Source organism: Pagrus pagrus (genome assembly GCF_965226575.1).
Source record: "Pagrus pagrus genome assembly, chromosome: 14".
In the NCBI taxonomy this organism is placed as follows: domain Eukaryota; kingdom Metazoa; phylum Chordata; class Actinopteri; order Spariformes; family Sparidae; genus Pagrus; species Pagrus pagrus.
Window position 1 is genome coordinate 27,018,877 of NC_140198.1, and position 15,609 is coordinate 27,034,485.

The 15,609-nt window shown below is 41.4% G+C and overlaps 1 protein-coding gene across 2 annotated transcripts in view; it reads left to right on the forward strand.

Moving 5' to 3' along the window:
* The window catches only part of robo3 (roundabout, axon guidance receptor, homolog 3), a 93,767-nt gene that overhangs the window by 2,396 nt on the left and 75,762 nt on the right, over positions 1-15,609 (forward strand). For both annotated transcript variants that reach the window (XM_084373784.1, XM_084373785.1), the window contains exon 2: positions 14,275-14,601. In XM_084373784.1, coding sequence (XP_084229910.1) covers positions 14,275-14,601 — 327 coding nt within the window. The remainder of the gene's footprint in view (positions 1-14,274; positions 14,602-15,609) is intronic.

Below are 15,609 nucleotides of genomic sequence, written 5' to 3' on the forward strand. Positions count from 1 at the left end.
CAGATCAGTACCAGCATGGATATGTTGGGACAGTGCTCATGATAAAATGAGCTTTATGCGATGTGATAAGAAGAACTTAAGGATCATACTGGCTGCTCGTCTCCCTTTTCCTTTTGATATCTGACGGGCCCCTTCATGTGGACTCAGCGTCACATTTCAGGGATCTGGTCTTCAGACTGTTTTGTCAGTAAGGTGACACTGGAGTCTGCCCTGTCATTGTCACTCATCTCTGTCACCATCAGTCAACACAGCAGTCTCCAGCAGCACTCCCCAACGGCCGTCAACAGGCCATGTGTTTGTCGTGCTCTTACTGAAGTGACTGGAAGGCAGGGCATGCGAGCCACTGCCTTGTTGTCTCATGAATGTCCCCAAACTGACCAGTAACCAGATCAAATAGCCCGAGCCAAACCTAGATACCCACGCTGTAATTACAGTCTGAGCATACAACTCCATTTCCTTCAGGGAGGGAAGTGTGGTGGGGGGAATGTGGCTGAAATAGCACAATTATCAAGACGTGTCATTGTTCAAAGTCCTTTCTCTGGATACTGGCAGTTGTGCATTTAAGACGTGCTGTCATCCTCAGTGACGCACAGTGGAGGAGGCTGAGGGCTGTGATGGATTGGTCAAGGACAGTTTATAGTTTTACTGGGAATGAATATGTGACACACCAGCATGGTCTCTTTAAATCTGGGATATAAATATCTTTTGTACTTTTTTATTTCTAAAAAAAAGTGTCAACCAGTTAAAGGTTCAGTTCACCCAAAATACAAAAAATAGACTGTTTAACTAATGCTGGTATCTAGCTGTGAAGATGGTTTTTAAGTATGTCTGATGTTACGTCATTTAGTCCTATTTAAGGGTTCTTGGATACAGTGGAGTTAGTTTCTTGTGAGTAACAGGCACATTTTATTTGTGGTGGTTACATCAGTGTCCACATTAGTCAGGATGATCAACAGACCCTGCTGCCAGAAGGTCCAACAAAAGCTGTTGACAGGAAGTTGTGTGGAATAGGGCTGTGTCTTATTTTCATTCATTTGTCTGTTATTTTCCTCAATTAAACAATTTATTGTTTTGTCTATAAAATGCCACAAAGAAGTGATGAAGCTCATCTTCAGATTGCTTGTCTTATCTGACCAGCAATCCAAAACCAAAAGATATTAAGTTTGATGTCATAAATTGACATGTTTGAGAAGCTAGAACCAGGGAATGTTTTTGCTTGAAACATTATTTAAATGATGAATTTAATATCGTAACAGTTGTTGATTCATTTATGTTGATCGACTTATCATTACAGCTCTACTGTGGAATACACTCAGTGAGCAGGACTGAGTTTCCTGGAAACAGATTACTTGCAACTCCACTGTTTTGAGGTGGGGACAAACAATCCTTCTCAATTCATGGACACATAGTCCAACCAACAACTATTTTCATTATTGATTTAATATGCCAATTCTTTTTATAATTGATAGTCTATAAAATTTCAAAAAAATCTACTTTTTTCCAAAACCCATAGACTCTCTATTTACTGTTGTAAATGACAAAGAAAAGGAGCAAATCCATATCAAATCAAACCTGATAGCAGCGGCTGCAGCTAGGTATCACTAGAGGTAATTAAGATATAAATATGATTATGGTTTTTGTAATTCAGATACACCAACCCTTCAGTAATTGTGATCCATATCCAGTTTGTTTGATTACGTATTGCAGTGTTGATCTTACTCTCAGGTCATCAGTTGGCAGCCTGTAAACTAATCATCCACATTACAAAGGGTTAAACCACATCTAGTGCCATTGTTAGTGACACTTAAGTCTACAAGTCAGTGATGTGACTGACTTGTAACGCTTTAACCGCGAATGACTCCAGCAACATACAGTAGCTCATGTTTTTGCTATTGGCATATTGACGACATGTCTGCTTTTTTTCCTGCAGAGAAAAAACAGGAGACAGAGAAAGCTTTGTAGTCATTTTGAGAACAAACACGTACTCACACAGCGAGCGCATCTTCCCCCTCCCCCACCTGCCTGCCCATCTGTGCTTTACAGATCAATTAGGCTGTCAATAGCTCAGCAAGCTTTGGTATGATACACAGAGAATGAGCTATATCTTCTGAAAATCACTGAGGTACAAGTGAATCCTAATTTATGACGACTGAAAAATAACACTCAAAGGCAGGCCGGGAACCAAACATCCTCCTACTGTCATCACAGAATCGGCAGCATTAATCACACGCTGAAATTATCGTTTGACGCTTAGTTATCTATTTACGGCCTTTTAAAAACTGGCTTGCTAAATTTAAAAATAAGTACTCAAAAAACTTGGGTGCCTATTTCCTGTAAACTTAACAGTGAGCAGCCACTCATGTATATACACATGATAACAGAATTTCATTACACAACAGTTTGACGATGCCTTATGATGCATTATTAATAGTTAGTTGTGCATTCGACTGTAGAAACATGCCCAGTCACTTTCACTTTTCAAATGTAACCGTAGGGTACAGCTCCATCTGCAAACCCTCTCTTAATGGTAGTGCTTAATATCTACCCTGCACATTCCCACCACACAGGGCCAAAATAAACAGTCACAATGGGGCAACAGAGACTTCTCCAGTGGCCATCAAAGAAAAGCGACTAAACTGAGCAGGAACTCTATTTAGCCGTGGGTGCTGACAGGACAAGTCAGCTCTCCCCTCTCCTTAGAGGTCTCAAGTGCGACTGCCTGAGGGGCCCGATACAATACCGCCTGAGCTCCCCACCTCAGGCTGTAGACAGATGGATGGCCCCCAACATTAGTTCCAGTGGTTTAAGGAGGGCCGACCTCTCCATGGCTGGTCATAATACAGAAATAGACGTGGAGTGAGACCAACGTGGAAGTCTCAGTCAGAGGGCACAGGGCAGCCTGTGGGACAGTTTTTGTGGGATAATACAGCTACTAATTCGACAGTAGAGGTGGAATAGGTGTTGTTTGGAGCTGCATTCACAGTATCAAGATTTATCACATTTTTCTCCAAATGGAGGAATTTTCCTCACTGTGACTGGCGAAGGATTAAAGCAGGAAAAAAAAAATGGTGGCATGCATAAATTCACACATTGTGTCAAACCGTCCCCATCACACAGTCACTGCAACAATCTGCCAACTTCGTCTCCAGAGAGACATCTTCCCTCCCTGCATCCTCTTGGCCCACAAAAATGGGACGCATCTGTAATGTCTTCAGTGTTTTCACAGAGGCCTTTGTATGTGTGTGATGTTGTGTAAATCTTCAGGAAAAAGGTGTGTGTGTCATGATATACGTAGATAATGTCACATAAGGGTGCTGACCTACACACCGTTTTAACCTTTGGTTATGTGGGGATGTATTTGTGTTTTTGTTCACATAATTTAAAGCTTTATGGAGTATGATGGGCCAGCTTTTAGCCTGAATTGGACTAAAATACACCACTAGAGGCTTCTAAAGGTCTATAATTCATCACAGTCATTAAATAGTAAATCTCCATGCAGTAAGTCCCAGATGTGCAACCAGATGGATTTCCGCACAGGTGTAGCCGTACAGTAACACATTCTAAAAGTCATTATAGTCTTACAAAACATTATAAATGGGTTTGACAGCTTCTGCAGGCACAACGTGAGGTTGGAAGTATTATCTGCAGTCTCTCTCCTGTAATTAAAGGGGAAGTTTTGCTGTCAGAATAAGCTAAAAAGCAAGTTCATATAAGTTATATAGATTCAATTTTCTTCATTTATGTGAATTTATAGAATGTAGCAAATAATAAATTATGATTAAAATTTGCAATCAAGCTTGCAGTCATTTTACTAAATCAAGAAGAGCCACATACATTGCTGCATTTTAAGGTATTTACCAAAGAATCACCTACAATTTCCCTGATAGAGACCTAAACCTAACCTCCATCCCTCCATCCCCAGTGGAAATGACGTCCCTTCTGTAATTGTTTAATTAGGACAGTGATTAGTTAATTAAAAATTAGTGTAGCTGAACAACTGAGTGTACACATGGCATGATCTTGACGATGTTCCAGCAGTGTCCTCAACGCCCGTCCTTTTGTGTCTTTGGTGTCTGACCACCCGTCTAACAACAGTGTATGGTTTTCACCGAGGCTGACTGGCGAGGCAGTCAGTCAGATCTTCATGTTTACCCAGTTTTTATTGTCCACAGACTTTTTCCGGAGTGCAGCTTGTAGCACAGAGTCAAAAGGAAAGCCCATGGGTATAGCTACAGCTGTCGCCGCCGTGACTTTGTCAGAGGGTTGGATATATTTTTGAGAGTCTGGCACTTGAAAGCTCAGCGTGGGAAAGAGCCAACTGATAATGGATCATTTTCGGCAGCGGTGTATCAAGGTGATGCTGTAGCGGAGGGATTTTGACAGGCGCCGCCGATGATTTAATGGCTTGCTTCAGAACTGACGGGGACAGCTCTTTTTGAAAAGTGACAGTGGCTGGGTTCCTGTTATTTTGTGACGGGAGTGTTGGTACACAAAAAGGGACTCGGGGATAGGACGAAGTTAAAGTGCCTCTTTGGCTATTTTTTCTGTGTAGCAGCTCTATTTAATGAATGGCGGTTGTGCACGATGTCCTGAAGGGAAATGCTTATTAAAGAAATGTGACTTGCTATCGAGGCAATTAGAGTGGCTCCTCTACTTGTTGTCTCTTAAGTGCAACTTACCGCAAAAATCGAAGGCATTCATTGCATTTAGAAAAGTGATAGGCAGCTGGATTTGAGTCCATCTTATGCTCTTCTTTAACTTCCCCCTCAGACCAGTTTCTCCCCTTCACATCTTTATTTTACTTAGAACCGGTGAAATCTCATCTCCTCTTTCAAGTTTGACTTAAGAATGGAAAAACTTCAACTCAGGCTCACTCTGACTTTGACTCTTTGTAAACTCGGATATATAGGTTGTCTACTCTCATTGCTATCAGTTAATACAAAAATTAAAACAACCCCCACCCAGTATCTTGATTGTTTTTCTTTTGGACTCAGGACTCAGGAGCTCAGGAAGTCCCCGTCTCGACCCTTTCCTCCCTCACAGTGACTTGTGTGATGTATGCGGTTGGACAGATAGGAGCAGATAGCAGTCAGCCTGTGTGTATGTGTGTGTAAGTGGACACCGATCTAATATGCTGCTGTGGGACAGGAAACCAATGGCATTTCCCTGCAGCCGTGTAAGGCCACCCGCAACCAGTGGTGTGTCCGTCCTGGAGACCCCACGAGGATTTCCTCCCTAACATGTGTAGGAGAGCAAATACACTGCTGTGCTGTCATTGGTGAACCCTAATGGACTGATAATTAGAGATAACAAATCATAGCCTTGTTTGAGACAAAGCCAGATTAAATTGGTTTCCATTTTTCATGGTTTTCTTCTGTTTTATTTCTTCAGATTTACTACAGCCAATATATCTACTCTGCCTTGCTGCAGTATTTTCTCCTCTATTTCCTCTTGTCTCATCACATAGAACACTTACATCAAAACAGAGTGAAGGGCAAGAGACTAGTCGACACACACATTTGCTGCTCTCTTGTCTCTCAAAGCCCGATCCAAAAAACCCCACGGTGGACTAAGTGGAGAAAATCAATGCTTGTTACTGGCAGGCTACTGGAACTCAAACTGACAACTCTTGGCAGGATTTGTGATAACTTGAAGGATGTTGGATTGGTTGTGTTTAAGACCTTTGGACTACTACTTGAGGTTGATTCTTTAAGTTTCATTCCAAGTCCTCTGTTTAAACATGAGAATATTTTAGCTGAACCATCCTCCACATTACTGATGTTCGACAGAGGCCGAAACTCGACCATTTATACCAGAATGTGCTGCAGTGGAGCAGCTTAGTCAGTGGCCTTGAGCTTCAAACTATGATGCTTTACCTACTCCTCTAATATCAGTTTTGCACATGCAGGCCTCTGTGTTAGTTATATGTAAGTAAGCAATGACAAATATGCAACATCTAGCCAGACCTTCAAAATATAGTTTGCTGACTAACGTTAACACTTTTAAGGACATATGACTTATAAATGTTGTGAAACAGTTGTGGTTTGGTTAGGTTTAGGAAAAGATCAGGATTTGGGTTAAAATAACTATGTTACTTATGTTCAGGCATGTAACTTACATTATGTAATTTATATAAGTTATCTTAATTACTTAATAAGAAGTCACTTGACACCTTGACCACACATGGGACTCCTCCTGTCTCTTGGGGGAACATCCTGTGTATGACCCAGCTGACCAGGCTGCCGTATTTGATTAGTTGGGAGTGGGAATGAGCTGAAATGTCCATGAAAAGAGATGTTTTGCTGCACTCTTTTCTGCAGTTGGAACTAAATCAAAGCTTAATCAACTCCCAAGCTGCTCAGTCATCTATTAACATGAGCAACGTTTTGTGTAGAAATGGTCTTTTAGATTTTACTGTCTTTTCCTGTTGGACCAAAAAGGACGCCACTGTTTTCTCTCTATCTACAGCAAGCTGCTTCTGCCTTGTCAACTTGCCTGAACATCTAGCCAAAACTCATTTCAGCTGCTTTGCCAGTGCAAGAGGCCACACTCGGAGGGAGCTTGAAACACAGTTGTTAGTGGAAAGGGCATTTTTATTTAAGCTGCTGTGGGAGTTTGGATCTTTTTACTCACAATTTCCACGATCCCCTTCTCTGAAAGAAGGGCAAAAAGAAGCGGCTTCAGCCTCCCCTCATGTGTGCCTTCATGGCCCCAAGAGAGACATGATAAAAACACCCAATTTCCTTTTGCAAAGTTGACCCTGCCCATTTAGATGCTTAGCATCAACACAGGCTCAATTAAGGAGGCTGTCTCTTTATGGCTGCCACTTTGTATTCTCATGCAAGTGCCTCATTTAGTTGTCCCCACAGGGTCAAAGAGTAGGAGGCTGCAGAGAAAGCACTCCAGCACTCCTGCCTCCCTCACTGCTGCCAATTTAACTTTGAATGCACATTTGCAAATCAATTCCTGTGGCTTCGGTGAAAATCGAGAGGAGGAGAAGGAGGCAACAAAGCTGTAAAACAACAAGTTCTGTAAGAGGGAAACCAGCCTGTTAAAAGGAATTGCAGATGAGGGAGGGATAGGAATAAGAACGTTGTTGAGTTTTCTTTATCTCACGCCCTGCCCCTCTCTCCTCTGGCCCTTCTTTAAAGATTATAAGGCTCTTTCAGTTCACAGTGGCAGGTACTTTTATTGGTACTGGAACTTCAGCTTAAAAAGACTTTTCCTTGCCATTAACATCGATGACTTTTATTAAGCAGAATTTGGTGGGGAGGGTGGTTATCTTGAGTGCAGTGTGAGGTTTAGCTCAGCTTAGCCTTAATTTTAGTTGCTAAGCCAGAGCATGGCTTAATCTTTCTTTTTACCACAACTCACCACTGAGTGATAAGGAGTGCAGACTTTTGATGTACAGCAGTATTCTGATTTATTTTCAAGTCCTTCATGCGAAAGGAAAGGAATTTCTCACCCTGTCTGGGTGGAAGACTTGATGTGGCTGAAGTGCCAACTATGTTTTATGTCCTTTTTCCTGCAAGGCCGTAGTGAACAGAATATTTTTGATCATGTGCTGGTGGAGTTGGCTGGGGGGTTGGGTAGCATGCTGGACCATCAGCATTGAGACACTACTAAGTAAGTGTGAGAATTTCTGTTGACCTCTCAGCCCGGTTGCCGGAATAAAATGTTGGCAGTTAAGATTTCTGCAAAAAGCTGATCCGTTCAAATGTGCACCACAGTGACATTTCTACAATTTGTGTCATATCACATCCACATTACATGTTGATCGGGAGGTGGAGGGAATGGAGGTGGAGTTACAGGAGAGATGGCGGCCAAGTCAGCGACCACAGAGACTATGTTTCAAGATTTGTAAACGTGAAACCACTGGACATTTTTAAGTGATCTTGGGATAATTTCCAGCTGTTTGTAGTGACAATAAATGGACACTTGAGACATCTCCAGCTGAGACCAGAACAGAATTTTGAGCCAAAGCACAATATTTTCCTAACCCTGACCAAGTGGTTTTTTTTTGCCTGAATTCAACTGAACGATACGTAAAGTTGCAACGCAGAGAAATGGAAAGTTTCAACATATCCGTGGTTTGCAGAAAACATACATTGCCAGCATTTTTTCTGGCGATTGGGTCGGACCTCAAGATAGAGCCTTGTATAAATATCAGACAAAATGAGCCCCCTTTATGGATTTATTGGGTGAGTCAGAACATCATCTGAGCATCATACCATCTGTGTTTGGAAAATAGCGTCTGTGTCTGTGAAATGCAGTCTGGCAAAAATGCAGGGGTAAGTGCATATTTACATACGGAGCTATAGAGGTGCAGAGAAAATGCTTAACAGCCTGTCACCTCAAATGAACAGCTTGTCAAGTAAAATTATGCTGAAATGAACTTTTCACAGCGCTCTATACTCAAAATCAGAATATCCACTCAAGATTACATTCTCCACCTACCTCACATATTATTCTTAAATTGCTTTCCTTTCTCAGTTTTCCTTTTTTTTAATGATTAACTGTCGAGGCCTTTTGTCAGCAGCAGCAACATCTCATGCTCAAAACAAGTTGACTGTCACTCATCTGACCTGTGACTTTTTAGCAGGGGGTTATTTCTGGGAAACTGGAGCAGAAGTGTTTTCATGTCTGCAGAAGCTGCATTGTCATCACATTGTTAGTCAGAGTCATTTTTAATGCACTTCTAATTTGGTATTGAAATAGAAGAGGTCAACATTTATTTTAAAATTTCTTCTTTTTCTTAAAGTTGGGCTTCAGGGTGACGAGTGCTGATGTCGACAGTCTGACCCCCACATGCAGATAAATCTTAACCCCTCATTCTAGCAGCATTTCAATGCAAGTCAAGATTAGCGGGGCGATGTGGGTGACTTACTGGGTGTTGTTCTAATGCTGTTGCCTTTTCAGAGGGAGTAAATCTGCTTAGGGATGAAAGCCCACTTGTGTTTGTGGTGAAATAAGGCTGTGGACTTGGCATGGGGAGGTTGGGGGGGCTCTACTGTAGATTCTTGGCCGTGGTCCTCTGTTCTCGTTTTAAATCAGCGGGACACGCCGAGCCACTTGTTCTTGCACTAGATGAGAAAAAGTTCTGCCTCAGCACTTTGCCATCCTCCATTATAGAAAGGACATTGCAGCAGGAGTTTGTGCTCCCCGTGGCTGTTTTGTTCCAATTTTCTCATTCGTTTTTGTGCACTTTTGTCTTATGCACAATTTCTCTGTCACCCTCTCAGGCTTTATTCTCTCCTCCTCCCATTTTCCCAAAATTCCCACTCAAACTACTTTGAAGTTATTTGACAGTAGCTCACATAGTGTATGCATTTGTCCTGATGTTTAGATATAATTAATATACAGAGTGCACCGTGTGAGCCTTTTTGATTTTGAGCCTGTCAGCGTGGACACATCATGTAGATCGGGAAAGCTCATTCTGAGTAGAATTAATTAAAATAAACAGTGCTTTGTTTTTCTCTACTGGATTAACCAACCAAATAATTACATTACTAGAGCAATTCATGTGTATATTATTTGTATTAAAAGTTTCTGTACTCATTGTTTGCTATTGGTGTGAATGGACCAACATAAGCAATCTAATTGTATAGAGCTTTTATATGAAACTGAGTAAACACGTCTTATTATAATAGGCATGTTATTAATACAGACTTTAATTACCTTAAATATAGGGCTGGCAGGTAGTATATCAATATTATATTTTATGGTGATATGAGACTATCATGGTCTTATTGTGATATGACATAAGTGTTCTTTTCCTGTTTTTAAAGGCTGCATTACAGGAAAGTGATGCAAAAGTAAAGTTCCATGTTTAGCGGGTACGGATGCCAACAAATGTCAAATCATCATGATTTCAATGGTTTTTTTTTGTGAAAATGAAAATTCTGATGCAAAAAATATCTTTCCCATCAATCGTGAATAATGTCACAATTGCTATGTCAAAATAATGTCAATATGTTGTTTTTTACCATATCATGCATCCCAACCCCACGTATTTTGCATTCACATATGTTTTCACATGTATGACACACACATGCAGGTTTTACCATGACTGTGTCAGTCAATTTGTGTTGTTAGAATCAACAATCTGCTGTCAGTCTGTCCCTCTGATGGCAAGATATAAAAACATTTTCACGACCGCTGATGACTGACAGCGATCGGATCTACAATAAATCACACATATATCCTTCAAGGGTACTGCAGCTCTCTTCTGACATGGCAATTTACGCAGTTATTCATCTTTTTTCTATTCTTGTCAAACACACTCAGACTCTCACAGGCTGGACTCCTTCAGCATCCCTGCGGTTTCATTAGCTCACAGGGAGCTTTGAGAGTTGCTGCCATCCTACTGTAGTACACTATGGGCAAGAGCTAATAGGTCCTTAGAGGGTCCAGACTTTCCTATTAGACACACTTGTGAAGACAAGCAGTTGTACTCTCCAGACTCGAGCTGTCCATTTAACCCGATTTGAGTTCATCTACTTCAGCCTCGCCCTTATCTGTTACATACATCTGCACTGACTGCGAGCTGTGTAGCAGGGGAATACTGCACAGCTCAGAAATTCAAATATCCTTGAGTTGTGTGGCAGTGCAGTCAGTCTATATCAACATGCAGATCTGTACCAGTGTACTGTCATACTAATGTACAGCCTGCGGCTGCACAAAAGAAGCTTGTGCAGAGATCACCATCATTACAGTGATATCAGTGTAGATTCAGAAGATGTCTCATCATTCTTAGAAAATCTAATCTAATCTATCTATCAGAGCTTTTCTGCAGTAGAAGAGAGTTCATTTCATCAAGTCCACATTTCCTTGGGTGATAGGCATATCATCTTTAAGAGTCAGTGTTCTGTGGTTGGCACTTGGATGCTCTCTTGATGATATTTAGCTCAGTCACACGGTGGTCTCCTCCTCTTTAAAAAGCCTCACTTTACATTTCCACATGACTTGCTCCAACCAGGTTGAAATGTAAAATTTATGAGTCAGCTCTAAAAGGCTCTGTCCTGCTGCGCTCTCACTACAGCCCCCTGTACCCATCTGGTAGTCCTGAAATATTTCAATGTTCCAGCCTCTCCAATGAGAGGAGTCTCTGTCATGTGTCAATGAACACTGAAAACCTTTGGGTTTTGGACTGTTGGTAGGAAAAAACAAGACATTTTAGGAAGCAACCTTGGGCTCTTGGAAGTTGCAATGGGATTTTATTCATTATTTTTGGGGACATTTTACAGACAACAATAATTAATTAATTATAAACTAGAATGGCACTCGGTAGAGTGCATACATCAACCAAGGCCCAAGGGAACCCTTTTGTACTCACGTATAGATACCAGCCACCTGACTTCACTTGATTTTTCATCAAGATCCAAGCATTATCCCCTGATAACCCTGTCTTAGCTTGCAGTGTTAAAGAAAGTGAGGAAAAATTCTGGAATCTGCCCCTTTATTGGGATCTGCACCAAAAGTTAATGGGGGTCTACTCTGGGAGACCCATCCCCCATCCAAGTTTTGTTGAAATCTGTTTTTGTGTAATCCTGCTGACAAACCAACAGACCAACCAACGGTCATCGGTGCAAACATAACCTCCTTGGCGGAGATAGTAGTTAATAGACAGTTAATTGAAAAATATCATCAGTTACAGCTCTTGTAAAATGAAACTTACTGTTCATGTTTTTTGAATATGAATAGATAATTATAATATATATATATATATATATATATATATATATGTATATATATATATATATATATATATTTTTTTTTTTTTTTTTTTGCTTTTAGCGGCTATTATGACTCAAATGTCATTAAACTGTTGCATCCATTAAACTCAAGATAAACAAGATTTCTCAATTTAAGAAAGAGACAAAGAAAAGACATTACAGTAATTTGTTCTTTCCATTAATAGCAGTGTAATATTACCTTTAAAAGTATATCTCATCACAGGAGAGTAGATGTCAGACATAAACCCAGCTGCTATTTGATTCTGACTTGACACAACTTCAAAGTCTCAGTACCATTTCCTCCTATTCAGAGCCTCCTATTTCTCCATCTTTGTGAATGTAATTGCATTGAAAGTAGGGCCATCAGACGGTACTCTATATTCCCATCAGCCGAGAGCACTTTAGTCGAGTTCTTAATCCCCCAAAACCTTATGGAGGATTTGTCACTCTGAGGGCAGGAATTTTGACTGCTTTTCTTATCAGCTGTTATCAGCAAAGCCTGAACCTTTGAACTCCTTCTCATTCATGCACCTGTGGGAAGAACCATTATGACCCCTTCTCTTATATTGGGCCTGATTACACTGTTTCCAGTGGTGTAGCTTGTGCTGCAGACACATAGTCAGTTATCCTCCCATAGCAGAGGAAGAACACAGGAAACAAGTTGCTATCTTGATCACATCGTGGAGGTTTGAGATTTACCCAAACTGCAACAGGCTCCTGCCTACCTGACCATCTGTGTTGCTAAAAGTCAGTGTCACTGCGAGTTAGTTTTAATTCCTGTTTAAACGTATTTCGTTTAAACTTCAACCAAGCAGTGAGTTATTCTACAAGAACGAACTGTAGCAGTGAAACAGTAACTCAAGTGACACCGGCTTCTTTGTAATGCAGGAGCTACAAAACACTGAACAAAGCTAATTCTATGTTTTCTGTGTTCCTGTTATGTGCAGAGGCAGTCCCCGCTGTTAATGTTCTGACAACACAAAGTTGCATAATACTCCACCATATAGCATGGCTAAACCATGCAATCCTGCAGACAGTGAAAAATTGATTTTGTGTAAAAACAGCAAAGCTCCCTGGTTGAGTGGGAAGGCAAGACAAATCAGAAATACCCCGTTGCAAAGTCATGAGTGCTGCAACAACCATCGCTGGAACAAAACTCTGTTATTCTGAAAAACAGTGGCACGACGCACCTCCTGTTGTCACTCTTTCATAAGCTCTCCAGGGGCAAATTTCACTTGTGCCTCATGGTGCTTGAGTTTGTGTTAATGCTTTTCATACATAATTATACCGCCAACATGCTGTCATTCAAATTGGAGAAGGAGGAGAGATAGAGGGGAAAAAAAGTCTTTTTAAAGCTCGCAAAAAAAACCTGTGGGAATTACCTCGCCTCCATCTCCGTCTGCTCCTGCCTCTGTCTTCAATTATTTCTTTCAATCAGTCTTTGAAAAGAAGCCTGGAGAGTCTGCAGTCTGCATAAACACTGACCAGAAGCACAATACATTTATACTGATGAGGAATCTACTGAAACTTGTACCAAGCAGAGCTATGCTAATGTATGTATGTATATATATATATATATATATGTATATGTATGTGTGTATGGTTGTATATCGTTGAGATCTGAATATCTCAATAGTTCAGTCAACCCTGTTTCCCATGAGCCTCTGATGAGCACAGTTCTAGCACATTCGCTCCTCTCATGCTTCCCCTCTGCTGCTGGAGAATTTGGTTTTGGTTTGATGGATGCAGAATTTAGAGCATGTAATTTCACACGTCCTCTTGATTTATACTCTGAATGTAACTGGTGAGCAATTACACTGCATGCTCGTTTCACACAGCCATCTTGTTGGTTATTAAATAGTGTGTTTTTCTGCGGCCCTTAACGCGCCCAGCTTGAGACGTTCAGAGAGAGGGCAGCTGAGTTTTTATAAGTTGTGCCGCCCACATGCCTCTTGTGTGAAGTGGTCAGAATGTTAAAAAAGTGTGAAATATAGTCCTCTCCAGCCACAGTCTTCTGATCCAGAGTCTGTGAATGGTCTAAATGAATCATGTGTAGTGGCTCTGGTGTAGTCGTAAGTCTTCTAACTTCCTTCTTAATTATACCCAAAGTCTCAGTCCTGTTGCTGCCACCTAATACTCATATTCTAAAATCATTATAATAGGGCTACAACTAACAACCAACTATTTCCAGTATCGTTTGGGCTGTTGATCATTTTCTTGATTAATCAATTAGTTGTTTGGTCCATGAAATGTCAGAATGGTGGAAAAATGTTGAGCATGTTCCTCCAAAGCATCAGATAATGTCTTCAAAGGTCTTGTTTTGTACAGAACATATTCACATTTGAGAAGGTGGAATCTTTTTCTTAAAAAATGACTCAAAACGCTGTATTAATTATCAAAGTAGTTGGCGATTAATTAAGTAGTTGACAACTAATCAGTTAATTGATTAATCGACTAATATGTTAAAAACTGCATCAAACTTGCTGCCCTTTGATAAAGTAAACGCTAACCCCTCTTCCCTATGTTGTCCTTCCTCAAGGATCCAGGCCCAGGTTAGAGGATGCGCCTCCACGGATCATAGAACACCCATCTGATCTGATCGTGTCGAAGGGCGAGCCGGCCACCCTCAACTGTAAGGCAGAGGGGCGGCCGACTCCAATGGTGGAATGGTACAAAGATGGTGAGCGGGTCGAGACGGATCGAGAGGACCCTCGATCCCACCGGATGCTCTTACCCAGCGGCTCCCTCTTCTTCTTAAGAATTGTGCACGGAAGGCGAAGCAAACCCGATGAAGGTGTCTATGTTTGTGTGGCGCGTAACTACCTGGGCGAGGCAGTCAGTCGTAATGCATCGCTGGAGGTGGCAAGTAAGTGTTTCTGATTTTTTGCTATTCAGCCTTGAGTGCTTGTGTGTGTGTGTGTGTGTGTGTGTGTGTGTGTGTGTGTGTGTGTGGACCAAAGACAGAAATTGAATGCTGTTCTGTTCTAAAGCATGGAGGGCACATGGGAATTAGAAAAGTGTAGACAGATCACATGTGACGCTACAAAGACAAAAATATAAAGAATTCACATTTTTATGATGATAAATGAATTTATACTCGTAGTACTGCCCATAAAGATTATATGTGAGTAGACTAAAATAAGCCTGACTGTTTTACAGACTGTAGAGACACTTGTTCCCAGAAACTCAGAGTCGGAGAGAACATCACACAGAGAGAAAACAAAAGGACTGCAGTCTGTGCATAGCCAAGAAAAGCTTTGATAGTCCAGTACTTGTCCTTGTATCAGGTGTCAAACATCGTGTTATGTATTGTGTAATATCCAGTAATAAGAAATGAATTAAATCATAGATGGATTTCACAAGTAATAATGTTAGCTAGCTGCACTGTAGCTGCAGAGAAGTGTAGAGACAGCTTTAAAGTACTCTCTGGTCTCTTATCATCACCATCACTCGGCTGGGTTAACTTAAGACGCCACCCCTGACCTTGGTGTCAGATCTCCTGGCAGCCCGGGCCCCCCCCCAGCCCTCCACAGCCTCCAACATCGCACCCTATCTTCTCCCGCTCCAGAGAGCCTGGCCTCTGTCGTGTTGTGACCAGGCCTGTTAATGTAGATGGATGACAGCTAGCTCCTGCAAAGAGATAACGGTTGTCGCCACTGGACAGGAAAGCTAAAAAACACGTTCTTGCAGGGAGGGGAGGAAAGGAGAGGACAGGCCGCTGTTGGTTGGCAGCTTCTCATGAGCAGATGTTAGTTCCTTAAAATACGACAAACTCCTGTCAGACAGTTCCCAACAGACACTTCTAGATTTTTTTCTCTCTATAGCAGGGCTGCTTGTGACCAGTGGCACTTTAATGAAATGCAGATAGGGCCAA